Here is a 15,865-nt window from a genome sequence, read left to right as displayed (position 1 = left end):
AAATCATTTAGAAACAAATTTCTAACAGTTATTTCCACATATATTCAACTGATAATTTTCCAAATATTTTATGAGCCCACCAGTGGCCAAGTGGATAAAACCACTGAACACTGATAGTTGGTCATGGGTTTACCTTGCCAATGGGTTGGCCACATGGAGATTTTCCAGGTTTTCTTAGTTTTTGTAACACTTAAATAGTGATCAGTTTCCCATAAAAGTCTTTCCAGGAGGCATCCACCCCTTGGTCGCCCATGTCGCATTACTGTAATCAAATAAACCAAACCAATTGTATATTTTATAGAGTCATATCTTGCTAATATTGTGAGTTACATTCCAGCTACTGCCAAAAATCTGAAGAATTATATTAAAATCCTTTATTATATAAAATATTACAATAAATACATATGTATAAATTAATATGGAACTTATTTATGTACTTTATCCAAACTCTTCTTTTTGGCAGCTCTTCTTCTTTTAATTATTTCGTACTCCCACTTTTTACGATGCATAGTGTAGAGACGCATGGTTGCTTGAGCATCTTGTACCTATTAAAATATCAAATTTTTTTAATGGTTGCAGAAAATTAATACAATTTAAATTAGTGCCCCTTAAACAACCTTTAAATTTAAAAAAAGTGCTCTTGCACTATAAAAAATTGTGCCCATCCATCAACAGAAAAATACAGTAAAACCCTACTAATTCAGACTAATGGGGGTGAAGGTTGTTCAAGTTAGCAGAGTGTTTTCTCCAACAACATGGAAAAATAAAAGGTGGATATAAAGTACAGTAATTTATTACAATCAGCTTTGTACTAATATTTTACTGACATTTATAAACTTATCCTGCTGAATTTATTACTACAGGAAATTAGCTAAAAAATTTCATGATAGTTTTTAGTATACAGCAAAGTACAATCTTTAGTAACTTACCAAATATAGTAATACACTGGCAAAAATCGAAAGTGTTACACCCATCCAATATTGTCAAAGACATATGAAATTGGACAAAAGAATCTCTTTTTGAAGGGTATTGAATGATCAAAAATTAAATGAAGTACATACGGTGCATGGTATAGAGTATGGAATTATGGAAATAGAAGTATGGAGACATTTGTTATGCAAAATTGCTATAGGGTTTAGTTTATAAGTTGTGAACTGTGTTATGGAACATGACTTTTTTTGGTCCACGTGTTGTTGGTGACCAGCTATGCCATATCTAAGGGAAAACTCCATACACCGAAATGTCGGACTTTGAAAGAGGTTGGATAATTGGCATGTCAGAAATGGGAGCATCATATTGTGAAATTGCCTGAAGGACTGGCTGTGGTACAATGTCAATACAAAGATGGTCACATAGTGGATGCAGGAAGGGTCCAGCACTCGCAGACCTGGCACAGTTTCACGCAGAAGGACAATACCAAGTGAAGACCGCCATATTGCGCGGATGGCAGTTGCTGACAGATGTGCGATGGCAGCACAGATCCGAGTAGTAGTTACTGCCAGAGTCACCACCAGGACAATTGTAAATCGATTGCTTGATGCTGGGCTGAGATATCAAACCCCCATGCAATGTGTTCCCTTAACCAGATTTCATCACCAACAATGGCTAACATGGTGTGCTGCTAGATGTAATTGGACACATGAATAGTGTACAGTGGTGTTTAGTGATGAATCCTGATCCTGTTTAGGCCAACGTGATAGTTAGCAACAAGTCTGCCAGCATACTGGAGAAAGAGCCCATGCTGTGATTTCAGAATGCCACTCAGGTCCAACTTTTGGTGTCATGGTTTGGGGGCAATCAGTTACGACAACAGGACCAAGTTGGTGGTTGTTGAAGGCACAATGACTGCCCGCCAGTATGTGGACAGGATGATTCATCCAGTAGTCATACCTTTCATAAACACCATGCAAAATGGTATCTTCCAACAAAATAATGCCCGTCCTCATGCTGCTGCCATCACAAGACAGGCCTTGTAAAGTGTTGCAATCATGGATTGGCCCGCCCGGTCTCCAGATTTATTCCCCATAGAGCATGTCTGGGATGCCATTGATAGATGGATTATGTCTCATAGCCATCCAGTGTGCACTGTACAACAACTGATTGCACAAGTTGTGCAGGTATGAAGAGATATACCCCAACAAGACATTCAAGCACCTATTGATTCAATGCCCGCAGGGATCCAAGAGTGTATCCATGCTCAAGGTGGGCATTTCCTCTTACAGAAACATGTACCAAACAGCAATAAAACTTTGCAAAATTCATTTCAATTTGTGTTCATTTCTTCTGGATATGCTCCTGTACATATTTACTAAGTTTCGTGAATTTCTATCAATTCCATCTGGTGTAACACTTTCAATTTCCGCCAGTGTATAATGCATAGAAATGTAGACTTCTAGATATTGAAGACACTCATTATTTATATTTAATAAAAATGGCCAGAACAATAAATATAAATGAAAGAAAAATTAACACTATACAATAAAAAGTCTTCTTTTGTCCTTTCTCACACCTCAGGAAATCGGGTATGAGAAGTCAGAGGAAAAATAACACAATTAAATACCCTAATAATAAATTAAAACATGAAAACAATAAAATATGTAACTACTCTATAAGAAAATGAAAATTGCATTAACTGGTTGCACAGCATTGACTTTGGCATTTTAAACATGGCTGCTAGATCTGCCAAATGTATACTGCTTCTACGGTTTGCAATAAGTTCTTTTTTCATTTCAATCATTGATATTACAACTTTCCTCTTAAGACTCTAAGAACTACAATAGCTTTATTTATACATACAATAGCTTTATTTACAGAAATAATATTAAAAAAACAAGAATTAAAATCAAACTTACAGAATTATGTTCCCCTTCTTGAATTTTTACTTTTAATACCTCTCTTGCCAAAGTTTTTAAAGATGGCGTTTTACCTCTTGTTAATGATCGGAAATATTTGTATCTACTGGTGTCTCGAATTTTGCTTTTGGGATGATCCAAATAAAGAACCTGCATTATGTTAAGATAATGTAATTCTTTGCAAGTTGCATTATATATTACAAATAGAGAGCTATGTTACAAACAAATTTCCATAAAAATTAATTCAAGTAAAAATTAATAATACAGAATGTTAAAAATTCAATAAGTTATAATTATTATTTAAAATAGTTAAGACATTAGTCAGCTAAAATTATGTTGTATTATATAACTTTTTGTGTTTGAGATTATTTCTTTCAAAGATAAGAGAAATGAAAGAGTACAAATGGAAAATAGGAGAGAGAGTGAAACATTCATGAGGCATTATACCCCTCTAAATTTAATTTTATGTACAGAAAATTGTTTAAAATTATGTAACTACAACTAACTTTACAAAACATTAATGTAGAAAATAAATTTACATACATAGCACTAGTGGAAGTTGCTATTGTATTTAGATAATGTTCTTCACAAATAAATTAATTAAAATCTCCAGTAATAGAGAAATTTAATGTTTGCAATTTATGTTGTCATCATATTTCAAAACTTGTAAAGTTTTGAACTATCTTGTAGAAAAAAAAATTTTTTAGTAGATTATATCATCATTACCTTTAAATCATTATTTACAGCATGTCCAACAAGAATCCTTTGCTTTAAAATATCATATACTTCTTTCTGTACAACTTCAAATTCTTCACCTGTTACAAAACATTTTATATATTTATGAAATATTCATAAGAAATATCTTAAATAAATAACAATGTAAAAAAATTAAATATTTTTTAACTTTTAAAATGCTCAAATTGATAATGAATGAAACAAATATACAAATATGTTTATTATATAGCAAATAAATACAATTGATTACAACTATTTGTTATGTAATGAATACAGTAATACCCTGACTTACACAAACCCGGAGTTACGCAATTTTCAAATCTCATTGATTCGTCTTTTGTTTGAGAGCCACACAACCCTTGATTACTCACTCCCCCCACATTATTGTTCAGCTTACATGTTCGGATGTGTCGTGCGGAATCGACACATAGCTACAATTTATTTTATGTTATTTATTTCTGTGTTTGTTATATCTATGGAGACTCAAGAGACTATACTATGTCATCCAAACGAAGTAGAACTAATTCTTCTGCATCAAACAAGAAAAGAAAAACTTTATCTTTGGAATGTAAAGTTAATTTGGAATTTAAAGTCGAACAAGTTAAACGAGAATGACGTCATCGTTATTCCTATTTTGTTAGACTTTTCGAATGATTCGTTACTAACGCATTTAACTCGTTTGACTACGAACATACCCATTATTAAAGACTTCGATACAAAAATGAAAATTTGTGAATTGGCAAAGAAGTTTGATCTACCGAAATTGTCGGTCAGAACAATTATAAAAGGCAAAGAAAAAATTCTCGAAGCTGTGAAAAATGCTCAATCTTTAAATTCAAGCATCATTCGTAAACATCACAGTATTATCGCTGAGATGGAAACAATGTTAAAATTATGGCGTAATAATCAAGTAAATGTGAAAAATTGTAAAATAATATAGGCCTAATTTGTTATACATATGTATTATCTAAGATTTTATTAAACATTATTTTCTAAATTATTGTTTTCTTTAGTCTCCGGCCCCAATTAAAAATTATTTGTATGTATTTATACGCGAAATTATACCCCGACTTACACTAATTCGACTTACACGGTTACTGCTCGGTCCCACCTATTGCGTAAGTTTGGGGTATTACTGTATGTGTAATACATGTTAGCTCTCTGTGAAAAGAACTGTAAAAATAGTTCTATATAGAAGTCTATTTCTAGACTTTCAGACATTTTATTTTTGTATACATTTCTACAAATGCATTAGTCTGAAAGTCATGGAACTTCCTACATTATGCTCCAACTGAATAAAATATGCTATTTAATAAACTTGTCAAGATAATGCATCAACATATAATGATAAACTTGATTCAGTCAAAAAAGAAATGGGAAATATCTTTTTGTTTCGTAAGCACTATAAAATGCAATTAATAGAATACTAGGCATCCAAAATAACATACCAGTGAGCCTGTTACTGGTGTGCATCTCTTACTAAATCAACCGTTACAAATGTTTTCGAACTCACAAGTTCTTCTTCAGGTAACATACAACTTCTGAACAAAATGTGATTCAAATTAAATTGAATTGGAACACCAGCTGAAACTCAATTGTGTGGACGTCGATAACATCACCCAGGCATGTGCCGTATTATCTATAATACTTTAATGTAAGTTCTTGGCCAAGAGCGCTTGCCAGGCCATAGATAGAGTGATTTCATTTTTATAGTTAATGCAATTACCATCCTTAAGTGTAACCATGCTTTAGTAAGAGACACACACTGGTAATAGGCTCACTGGTATGTTATTTTGATTTAATCTGGTGTAGTAATATTGTATTTCACTAAGCATCCTTTCATCCTTTAATTTGTTCATTTAGTTGATATACATTGTTTACATGTTTCAGGCCTTATGTTGACCCTCTTCAGTCAACTTCAAATATTTATTTTATTTATATTTAAATATTTATTATATTTCGGAACTGATTATAATTGATGTTTAAACATATTTTACAGAGTAGGTGTATAAACGGGTACAGATTAATATTTTCAGCTGTTGTAACACTTTCAGGATGATTTGGTTGATATTCTACAATGAGGAAATATCTTGTTAAAAATAAAGTATTTCATGCTGAAAAAACAGAATTTAGCGGGTATGTAGGAGCATTGCTATTAATATTTCTCATACATTAGCAGCATGGTGAAACTACTCCAGATAATGGTATCCACCAGTATGAGCCCATCCAAGGAGAGACAATGTTATTCTCTCCTTAGTCATTGAATTTCTGACATTAGAAAGTTAAACCCAGTAAAATTCATCATCAGAGGCACTCATATCTGCACTCTGAACCAATCTGGGTATGTATCCAGTGGCGTACCGTGGGTGTTAGCCGCCCGGGGCGGAGGAAAATTTCGCCCCCTCTTTTTAGGTATTTCAATTTAAAAGACCAAAATTCAGTTTTATCACAGAACAAGCAATGAAAAATTCGGTGGTAGTGCAGCGACCTGTTTAAAATAGTTCTATTGGATATTAGTGGTGTATGCGAATGAATCGTACAGGCAAAAAAAAGGTCAACAGGTTTCGCAGGAATTCTGCCGATGAAAAAGCTACTAGCTCACCCGGCGAGCCGATTCCCGGACTCTCCGGATGATAGCACTATCGTAGGCGCGATGTAAGTATAGATTAGGATGTTTCAAATTTTTACAAGATATTATTATTATTTATTGTGAAATTTTGCCGCCCCCTAAAAAGTGCCGCCCGGGGCGGGCCGCCCCTGCCGCCCCCACTACGGTACGCCACTGTATGTATCCATTCTTGCAAATCAAGTACACCCATAAATATTGACTGTCTTCTCTGGAGAGGATGGGATCTTCCAACACAACAATTTGATAAATCATATGGCCAGAATTGTCTGGGAATAGTTGGAGGATCATGACCAAGTAAAGTACTTCTCTGTCCCCCTAATTCCCCAGACTCAAACCCAATCAAACACCTTTGGGATCACCTTGATTGTCATCAAGCACCTTTCAGCAGCCGTTGAATGCAATGAAGCCTGCATGGCTCCAGATACCTGTGACAATCTTCCAGCATCTTATTGAATCACTCCCTCGCTGTTCATGCTTCAAGAGCTGGTTAATCTGGATATTAGCTAGTGGTCATAATAAAGTGACTTGACTGTGTAAAACATATTATGGATGTTTTTCGATTTGAATCAAATTAAAGAACATTCATAACTATAGCAAATGTGGTTTATAAAAATGTTTGCAAAACAATCATTGTGAACATGTTAATAAAAAGTACTTATTAATTATTCAAATATTTTTAATTTTTGAATTTTGTTCCTTTGAGTACTTCTGGATCTACTAGTGAAAACACCATCTCAAACAAAAATACCCATGGTTCTAATCAGACTCAATTCCAACTTGCAAATACAATTTAAATAAAATCCAAACACACTCAATATAGAACATATAATGAAAACAAACAACAAAAAATTTAAAATTTGATACAATATATAATTTATAATTTGCATACTATTTTTAAATAATTTAATTACTATAACATTAGAAGTATAAGAATCTGAATAACAACTAGCAACATATTCATATGCCAAATGAAAACTGGTAAATTAAAATTCACTTTGGACAAATATTCAGATTTTGGCATATGAAACTTTAATTAATTAATTTAATTCAAATTTAATAACTATTAAAGTTCTCAGAAGACTATAGTATGTCTACTTGTAACATTCCATAATCATAAAATCACATAATTAGCTAAATTTTAATTTGTTGACTTTCAGCAATGTATGATAACATTATAAAAGAAATTTACCATTTTTTAAATCTTCTGGTCTAATTCCACTGACAGCAGTTCTGTAGTCAGTAATAGTTTCCTTTGGTTTCACGTATTTGTCATATATACAGAATCCCAGAGAATTTACTATGGACACTCTGGCAAGCATTGAATCTTTGCCATCTTCACCTACTCCCACCATTTCACAATCCATTGCTACCACTTTGGTTATTTGACTAAAAATATTAAAGTAATAAAGTATTTAATAAATTTTTAAAATTAACATATGCAATAATTTTACATTAAAAAATATATATATATATACTTGTTTACTGATTTTTATCAATATTTGTCATTTAAATTTATATTCATAGTATTGCTATCATTTAAATATTGTTATTAAGTATCTGTAATTTGATTATAAAAAAGAAAAATTATTCAAATGAATCATTTAAATACATGGTAGAATCCTGATTATTTGATGTAATGTGAACTAAGGGTTGATTTACACACAACAGTGACAGTAATATTGATAAATATCACACATAGCCAATCAGAGTTTCATCTATGACACTTGTATGATTGATAGAATACAAATCACGTGTCATAGATGAAACTCTGGCTACGTGTGATATTTATCAATATTACTGCACCAAACGGTCACTGTGCCGGCATGTCACTGTTGTGTGTAAATTGACCCTAATGCTATCTTGAATAAAATGGGCAGCCATGGCCATTCAGATTAAAAATGAAAATATAAAAGATTTTTACAGTATATCACTTTTAAGCCTCTTTTTATACCTTAGTAAACTTAATCATATATATGAACAACAATTTTTGCATAATTTATTATATAACAAATATATACAATCAGAATAAAAATGTATATTAATGCATTTGAATATAAAAGGTTTGTCTCACATTGAAGTTAAATAATAAAATATAACAGAAACAAATAATTTTATAATACATGTTATCATTTTAAACTTTCTTTTATAAATTACAATGTAAGAATAGTAGTGTATTCACAAACAGATTTGCCTCAGATAATGCTTAACCTTGGTTAATTGGGATTCCACAGTATTTAAAAATTAGAACTATCTTTTATTTTAATTCAAATTTAATAAATATTTTGAATTTCAAATAAATAATTAAAGTGTTATTCCTTTAAAAAGAAACATCAACAAATTTAGTTCACTGGGGTGCAATTTTCAAATTGCAGACCTATAAATCCCCACTGGCATCCATCTATCTGTCCTTCCTTAATCTTTAGAATGGAGTTAGATGAAAGTCAAGACCAGATATGGAAAGCTTAGGGGCAAGAGACCTTGCTATATGAACTTCCAAAAATTCACATTATTTCAATTCAAAATTTTTCTAGAATGAGTTAGCTAGATGACCACATGACTATTGTTAACAGAAAAAGTATGATGTACATAATTGCAAGACACTACTACACTCAAGAGTATATATTTTAAATTAAAAAATTAAAAAGTATGATTAAAAATTTCAGCCTGGCATTGTGACAATGTCACAGTAAATAATTGTTACTTGTTTTAAAGTCCATTATATTGGAATTTGTAAATCCAAAAGTCAAAACTACTGCATAATCTATGCTTCTTCCAAATACAATCAAACCTCAATTTAGCACCACCATTTTCTCTGAAATATGGCACTAAACTGAAGTATCTCAAACAATAAGATTTATATATAAAGTAACAAGTTTATGTACTGCACAAGTTTAATGATGTTAGTTTGAATGTCATATAATATGGTGATATCAATGTTGTTTGCCATGCAAAATTATACATTTAGAAATTTATAGGTATGAAAGGATTCACTACTAAATATTTACGGGAAGAACCATTTATGACTAATCATTGGTGCTCTACAAGGTACTAATTAGGAGCATGCTATATTCAAGTTTGTATAACTTATTTTAAACAAAATTCTTTCCAAAGAAGCAATTTCTATATTTATATATACATCTTACTTTGTTTGCTGTCCTGATCTAACAAGTGTATCATTTGAAGAATTTTCAGATTTCCTTTGAGACAAATCAAGTAAATCTTTATCAACACCATCAAACCAAATTTCATCATCTTGAGTAGTCCTGAAAGAATTATTTCTAATTAGTTTTATATAATAATAAAATAAAAGTATAATAAAATGTCATATTTTACTAAAGTAATAAATGAAAATAACTATAGTTAATTTTAAGAAGAATAAGAGAAAGAAAAAAATTTTAAAATATGATTTAATTTCTTATTTAATACTTTATTACTTTAATAATAAATTAAAATTAAACTTTCTAATTAGAATTAATAATGTAAAATGCCTATAATAAAATTTCTTAAGTATATTTGTTTAAATAAAAATTATTTTATATCATTATTCTATAAGAAATTTTAAATTAATATTTACATTAAAATATTTGAAAATTTATAGTTTATTAGATCATAAAAAATTTTATAATTTGTCAATTATATCTATATATATAAAAATGAATGTATGTCTGTGTGTCTGTCTTATGTCCTTCATGCATTACCACACCGTTTATCCGATTGCCATGAAACTTTGGGAAGTTGTTTAATATACTCTCGCGCAGGTTTGTGGCATAGTACGATTGCCATAAAACTTAGGAAAGTTTTTTAATACACTCCCGCGAAGGTTTCTGGCATAGTACATTTAACCCACGATAGATGGCGCGAGTTTATACGAGTGTATCGAGACAGTGTGTTCGATCGATTTCAAATTGTGAAGACCATTTCCCCCTATTTCAAAAAATATCTCTATATATGCATTTGTGAACTGTTATTTACGATATTTGTAATAATTTTTGTTTAATCACTTTATTTCAACTTTTTTTTGCTAATTATGTATTCGCTCGAACTTCGTTAAAACCTTAACTGTACCCCGAACAACAACCGAAGTTGTAGGAAGAAATTCGCGTATTTTACCGATCTAGGTATCCCCCTTTTCCAAATTTTAATATCGACTCAAAATAATTTAAAAAGACAAATTACAATAAAACGGTTTATTATCCAACTATCAGAAATTTCACAACATGCCAAGGAAGAGAGGAAGGAGCAATTAAATAATTAAAATTATAAAGGATTAAAAAAAATATATAAAAATGGGGAATATCGCACTTCTGACAATCGCTGCAAGTGTGTGGGCTAAATTTGGAGAATCCGTGCTTCTCGCATGGACAACTGTATGTGGCCGGCTCACGCGTCGGAAAACCTTCCGATTTATTCGTGTACGCACCAGACGGAAAAACAAAAAATATCGTGTATCCACAAACACTCCAATAAATAAATAGAATTGAAACGACACTTTGAAATGTTTTCCCGATGAAAATGAATAATAATAATAAGTTTCAATAAAAATAATAAAATGTAAATTGAATTTTATCATAACGAGTTTGCTTGAATTTCCTTTCTTCTGAGATCGCAGCAATGCGCGACGGGTAAGCTAGTTTTAAATATAATTCAATTCAAAATGTATATTAAATAATTATTATTATGCTTTAAAATCATTATCTATAGCTTAGTAACCAATAGTTATTTCAAGAAACATATTTCACTTATATTAAGTAAGTCTTTATATAATAACCAATCTTTTCACTGAAAATATAATTTGCCTTCACTCAAGTGCTACAGTGCTAATTATAGTATAATTTAGTTCAAGATAGTATAACTTTAACTTGAATATTGAATTCTACCTCTATCTCTGTTTTTCCATCTGACAATGCTCTAGATAGTAAAATAGTCACATATCCTATTTTTACCAAGAAAGTATGAATTTAATTCTTATTTGGACTGTTTTTCTTCTGCTCAATGACTTCTCTGAGGGAAAAGAGTGATTAAGAAATAAATGTTTTAAACAAACCATACATCATGTTATGGCCATTGGCCCAATCTCAATTACCTATTATGAATGACTGACTCTGTAATGGGGTTGGCACGATGACAAAAAATGAGGCCCAATATAACTAGGTGAGATTCCAAATTGAAACTTGGAATCTCACTTAGTCAAGTTTTTGGAATAATAGTTAGAAACTTTTGTTACATCTACCTGCAACTTTTTTATTATTTAGTCTTTGATTCTGTTGATCCAGCAAGAGGGTCAAAAGCATCTTGCCATCTAGATGGCTCAGTAAAATCAAACAATGAAAGCAAGAATCCAAGAACTATATATATATGCCAATATCAACTTCTGAACATTTATTTATTCTCATATATTCGCAAATTATGCAAGAATGTAACACATACTCACAATACAAATATTACATATTTCTTAACATACAACAAAAAGCAGACAGATTAATTTTTGTATTATTAGTGCAATATTATAATTATTTCTTAGCAAAGCATCTTATATATTTGCTTTCATTACTGTAATTTGGTTTAAAGTTCTTAATATTTAAAAATATTAATTTTAAAAAATTCAATTTCTGAAACTCTAATTATCTCATATTTATATTATACTTAATTTATAATCAGAAATTCTTTAAACATTTTTTAATTATTATTTTTTGGATTTAATGTTGTTATTTTGTTCATTATTAAGTAGTTTACTTCTTTTAATGTTATTCAAATTAAAATGTATCCAATGTTTTAAAATAATATTAAATGCTAAATCATTAAATAAATTATTGTGTTTAATTGACAAAATTAAATAAATCTTTGGTATTATTAGTTTCATTTTCTGTGATGTATAGCTTATAAAATTTGGCTTCATCTTATGCCAGATATCCTTTCCACTGTTGATTCTCCCTTTTTTTGATTTAGCCTTAGGAAAGGCCATACTCAGCAATGGGGTTAAATGACAGGATCTGGCAATTTCACAATGTCTTCAATTCAAGTATTATCTGGGCCCCTTGCTTAACATCAATGATCTGACAAGAACCAATGCATTCAGCAAAAAACTACCCATTGCCCAAATATCATGAAATAACTACAGTAGAGCTTTATTTATCCGAATCAATTGGGGACTGGGGTTGTTCGGAAAATTGATATTTCGGATAACCAATTATGTATGAAAAAATATATTAGCCTATCCCATGTTGAAATTTTTCTCTGTTGCGTGTCACTTCACGTTGAATTTTCGTCGATGTTAAGCCTAAGTAAACTTTTTAAAATAATAATTGTGACTATTGTATCGTTAAAAATTATTTCTTTATTTTGTACAAACAAAATAAATATATTGAAAAATATAAAAACAATAAAAAATTATACTTCAGAAGTTAATTTAGTAATAAAAATGTAAAATATTTGAGTAGCCCAAGACATAGCCAAAGATTGCAGCGCCACAGCACTGGCGAAAATTTAAATTTGTTGACTGGAATTCTTTTGGATAATTGACGTTTCAGATAATTGACTTTCGGATAAACGACACTCTACTGTAACAATATTAATCATATTATAGTCTATGTTTTATGAGAATGATATGATGCTTTTTATCAAAAGTTTTTCTTGCACAGTTTAAAATTCTGTGAGAATCGGGGTTTATGCATCAAAGCCTAAACTGTTTTCCGACAACGGGGCGGTGAGTCCCGCTCACAGGGTCAGTGGATGGCAATTTAGGAGGGCGAAAATCGAGTGGGAGGTCGCGGATAAGTGTGCGGATAAGGTGTTGACCGAGTATGAGTAATCCACATATTTAAAATAACATATATATATTTTTAATTAACTAATGATATATATGAAAAGGTTATAATAATTAAAAATACTACTAATCTCTAGCCGAGGTTACAATAGGCGGTTTTCATGCATCTCGCATATTTACGATAGAGGATCCTCTTGGATCCTCTATTCTTAGATCCTCTTAATATTTATTTAGGTATTAGCCCTAGTCCATCTGAGAGAAGGGAGAAAGTTCTACTTACTAAGTTGTAGCTCGTAGAATCTAATCGTGTTGTCCGTCTTTAGCGGTCAGCGATGAGGATTGTCAATCCGTTATTTCCTTCTAAGTTGGAGGCCACTCCGATACTGGCCGGGAGCCCTCTTTATACTGATTTCGAGGGGGTGAGAACTATGACGTTATTCATGATTTATCCGCACACCTGCTAGTGTGTTGATATTTGGATCTAGCTAGTTCGGACAAATGACTCAGCAAAGTTTGTTTAATGTATTGTTATTGGTGTCAAAATGATATGATTTTATGATATAAATTCCTATAGGTTTGATGGCTCTCATCCATAAATTAACAATCATTTGACAATAATTTCTTTAACCTGGTCAACTATTTAGTTATTGTTTATATCAAACGTCGAGTTTGACTATGAACAAGGCGATTTATTACCGTAACCACGTGTTACGTGCAACCAAGAGGTGACAAGAAATATCTCTTATTCCCCTCTTGTTGATACTAACGTCTATAGAATAACTGTTAAACAAATAGAGATGATTTCTCTTATTGATATTTTAACATTCTCCGTTTTTTTCTTGTTCGAGGAGAGCGTCTCGGTCATTGACCGTAGAAGTCCCTTTTCTCTTTTACTAGGAAAATTCCTAGATTTGTACTGATCTAAAACAGAAAAAGGGTTTCGGACCTTCACAATTCATTACATTGATTGCAATCAAACCTGGAGATAGTTTTTATCTTTTGAGCTATGTTGTAAGCAATTCATGTCACACTCATATTTTGTTTGCAATCATGTCATAAAACAAATAAAAAGATATTTGAACCAATCTACTTTGGCAAATTCATGCCAAAAAGATGAGTTGAAAAGAAATTCATAAATTTTCTCACAATTTGGATTAAATATGTTTTTTCTAGTGCTGAATTACTTAGCAATTAATTAATAACAGCATTAGTAATATAGTTTGATATAATTTGGCAACTGTTTTTGACTTTAATATGTTTTTTCCTTTCTCTAGATACACTTCTCAAAAGTAAAATTGCAACACCACAAAGTAATGTATGTACAAATTGTATTTCCATGTACAGTTGACCCCCCTTGTTATTTTGTTCATTATTAAGTAGTTTACTTCTTTTAATGTTATTCAAATTAAAATGTATCCAATGTTTTAAAATAATATTAAATGCTAAATCATTAAATAAATTATTGTGTTTAATTGACAAAATTAAATAAATCTTTGGTATTATTAGTTTCATTTTCTGTGATGTATAGCTTATAAAATTTGGCTTCATCTTATGCCAGATATCCTTTCCACTGTTGATTCTCCCTTTTTTTGATTTAGCCTTAGGAAAGGCCATACTCAGCAATGGGGTTAAATGACAGGATCTGGCAATTTCACAATGTCTTCAATTCAAGTATTATCTGGGCCCCTTGCTTAACATCAATGATCTGACAAGAACCAATGCATTCAGCAAAAAACTACCCATTGCCCAAATATCATGAAATAACTACAGTAGAGCTTTATTTATCCGAATCAATTGGGGACTGGGGTTGTTCGGAAAATTGATATTTCGGATAACCAATTATGTATGAAAAAATATATTAGCCTATCCCATGTTGAAATTTTTCTCTGTTGCGTGTCACTTCACGTTGAATTTTCGTCGATGTTAAGCCTAAGTAAACTTTTTAAAATAATAATTGTGACTATTGTATCGTTAAAAATTATTTCTTTATTTTGTACAAACAAAATAAATATATTGAAAAATATAAAAACAATAAAAAATTATACTTCAGAAGTTAATTTAGTAATAAAAATGTAAAATATTTGAGTAGCCCAAGACATAGCCAAAGATTGCAGCGCCACAGCACTGGCGAAAATTTAAATTTGTTGACTGGAATTCTTTTGGATAATTGACGTTTCAGATAATTGACTTTCGGATAAACGACACTCTACTGTAACAATATTAATCATATTATAGTCTATGTTTTATGAGAATGATATGATGCTTTTTATCAAAAGTTTTTCTTGCACAGTTTAAAATTCTGTGAGAATCGGGGTTTATGCATCAAAGCCTAAACTGTTTTCCGACAACGGGGCGGTGAGTCCCGCTCACAGGGTCAGTGGATGGCAATTTAGGAGGGCGAAAATCGAGTGGGAGGTCGCGGATAAGTCGATAAGGTGTTGACAGAGTACGAGTAAACACACATGATTAAGATATAATATAAATTTAATTAGTATATACCATATAAAAGGGTTACAAATACTAAGAATAATAATAATGTCAAAATCAAACCGATATTACAATAGTAGGTTAGTCGGATTATATCTTGGGTATTTCGACTGAGGATAGTCTCTGATCCTCTTTAATATTCTTTTCGCGGAATTAGCCCTAATCCACCTGAGAGGAAAGAGAGAGTTCTACTTACTAAGTTGTAGTTCGTAGGATCTATCTGTGTCCGTCTTTGGTGGTCAGCGATGAGGATCGTTAATCCGTTAGTTCCTTCTAAGTTGGAGGCCACACCGATACTGGCCGGGAGCCCTCTTTATACTGATTTCAAGGGGGTGAGAACTATGACGTTATTCATGATTTATCCGCACACCTGCTAGTGTGTTGATATTTGGATCTAGC

General features: G+C 31.3%; 1 protein-coding gene across 2 annotated transcripts in view; it reads right to left on the bottom strand.

The window, feature by feature from the left end:
- Window positions 1-288: 288 nt before the first annotated feature.
- Window positions 289-15,865, bottom strand: part of LOC111624827 (RNA exonuclease 4-like) — a 47,856-nt gene continuing 32,279 nt past the window's right edge. For both annotated transcript variants that reach the window (XM_023367782.1, XM_023367783.1), the window contains exons 4-9: window positions 9,360-9,479; window positions 7,406-7,602; window positions 3,579-3,667; window positions 2,853-3,002; window positions 438-545; window positions 289-351 (exon numbers count right to left, since the gene is read on the bottom strand). In XM_023367782.1, coding sequence (XP_023223550.1) covers window positions 304-351; window positions 438-545; window positions 2,853-3,002; window positions 3,579-3,667; window positions 7,406-7,602; window positions 9,360-9,479 — 712 coding nt within the window. In that variant the 3' untranslated portion in view covers window positions 289-303. The remainder of the gene's footprint in view (window positions 352-437; window positions 546-2,852; window positions 3,003-3,578; window positions 3,668-7,405; window positions 7,603-9,359; window positions 9,480-15,865) is intronic.

The sequence above is a fragment of the Centruroides sculpturatus genome, unplaced genomic scaffold, assembly GCF_000671375.1.
Source record: "Centruroides sculpturatus isolate CEXI.00-Female unplaced genomic scaffold, Cexi_2.0 scaffold394, whole genome shotgun sequence".
Lineage (NCBI taxonomy): Eukaryota > Metazoa > Arthropoda > Arachnida > Scorpiones > Buthidae > Centruroides > Centruroides sculpturatus.
The sequence above is the reverse complement of the archived record's forward strand: the minus strand, read 5'-3'. Positions and strand labels throughout refer to the sequence as shown.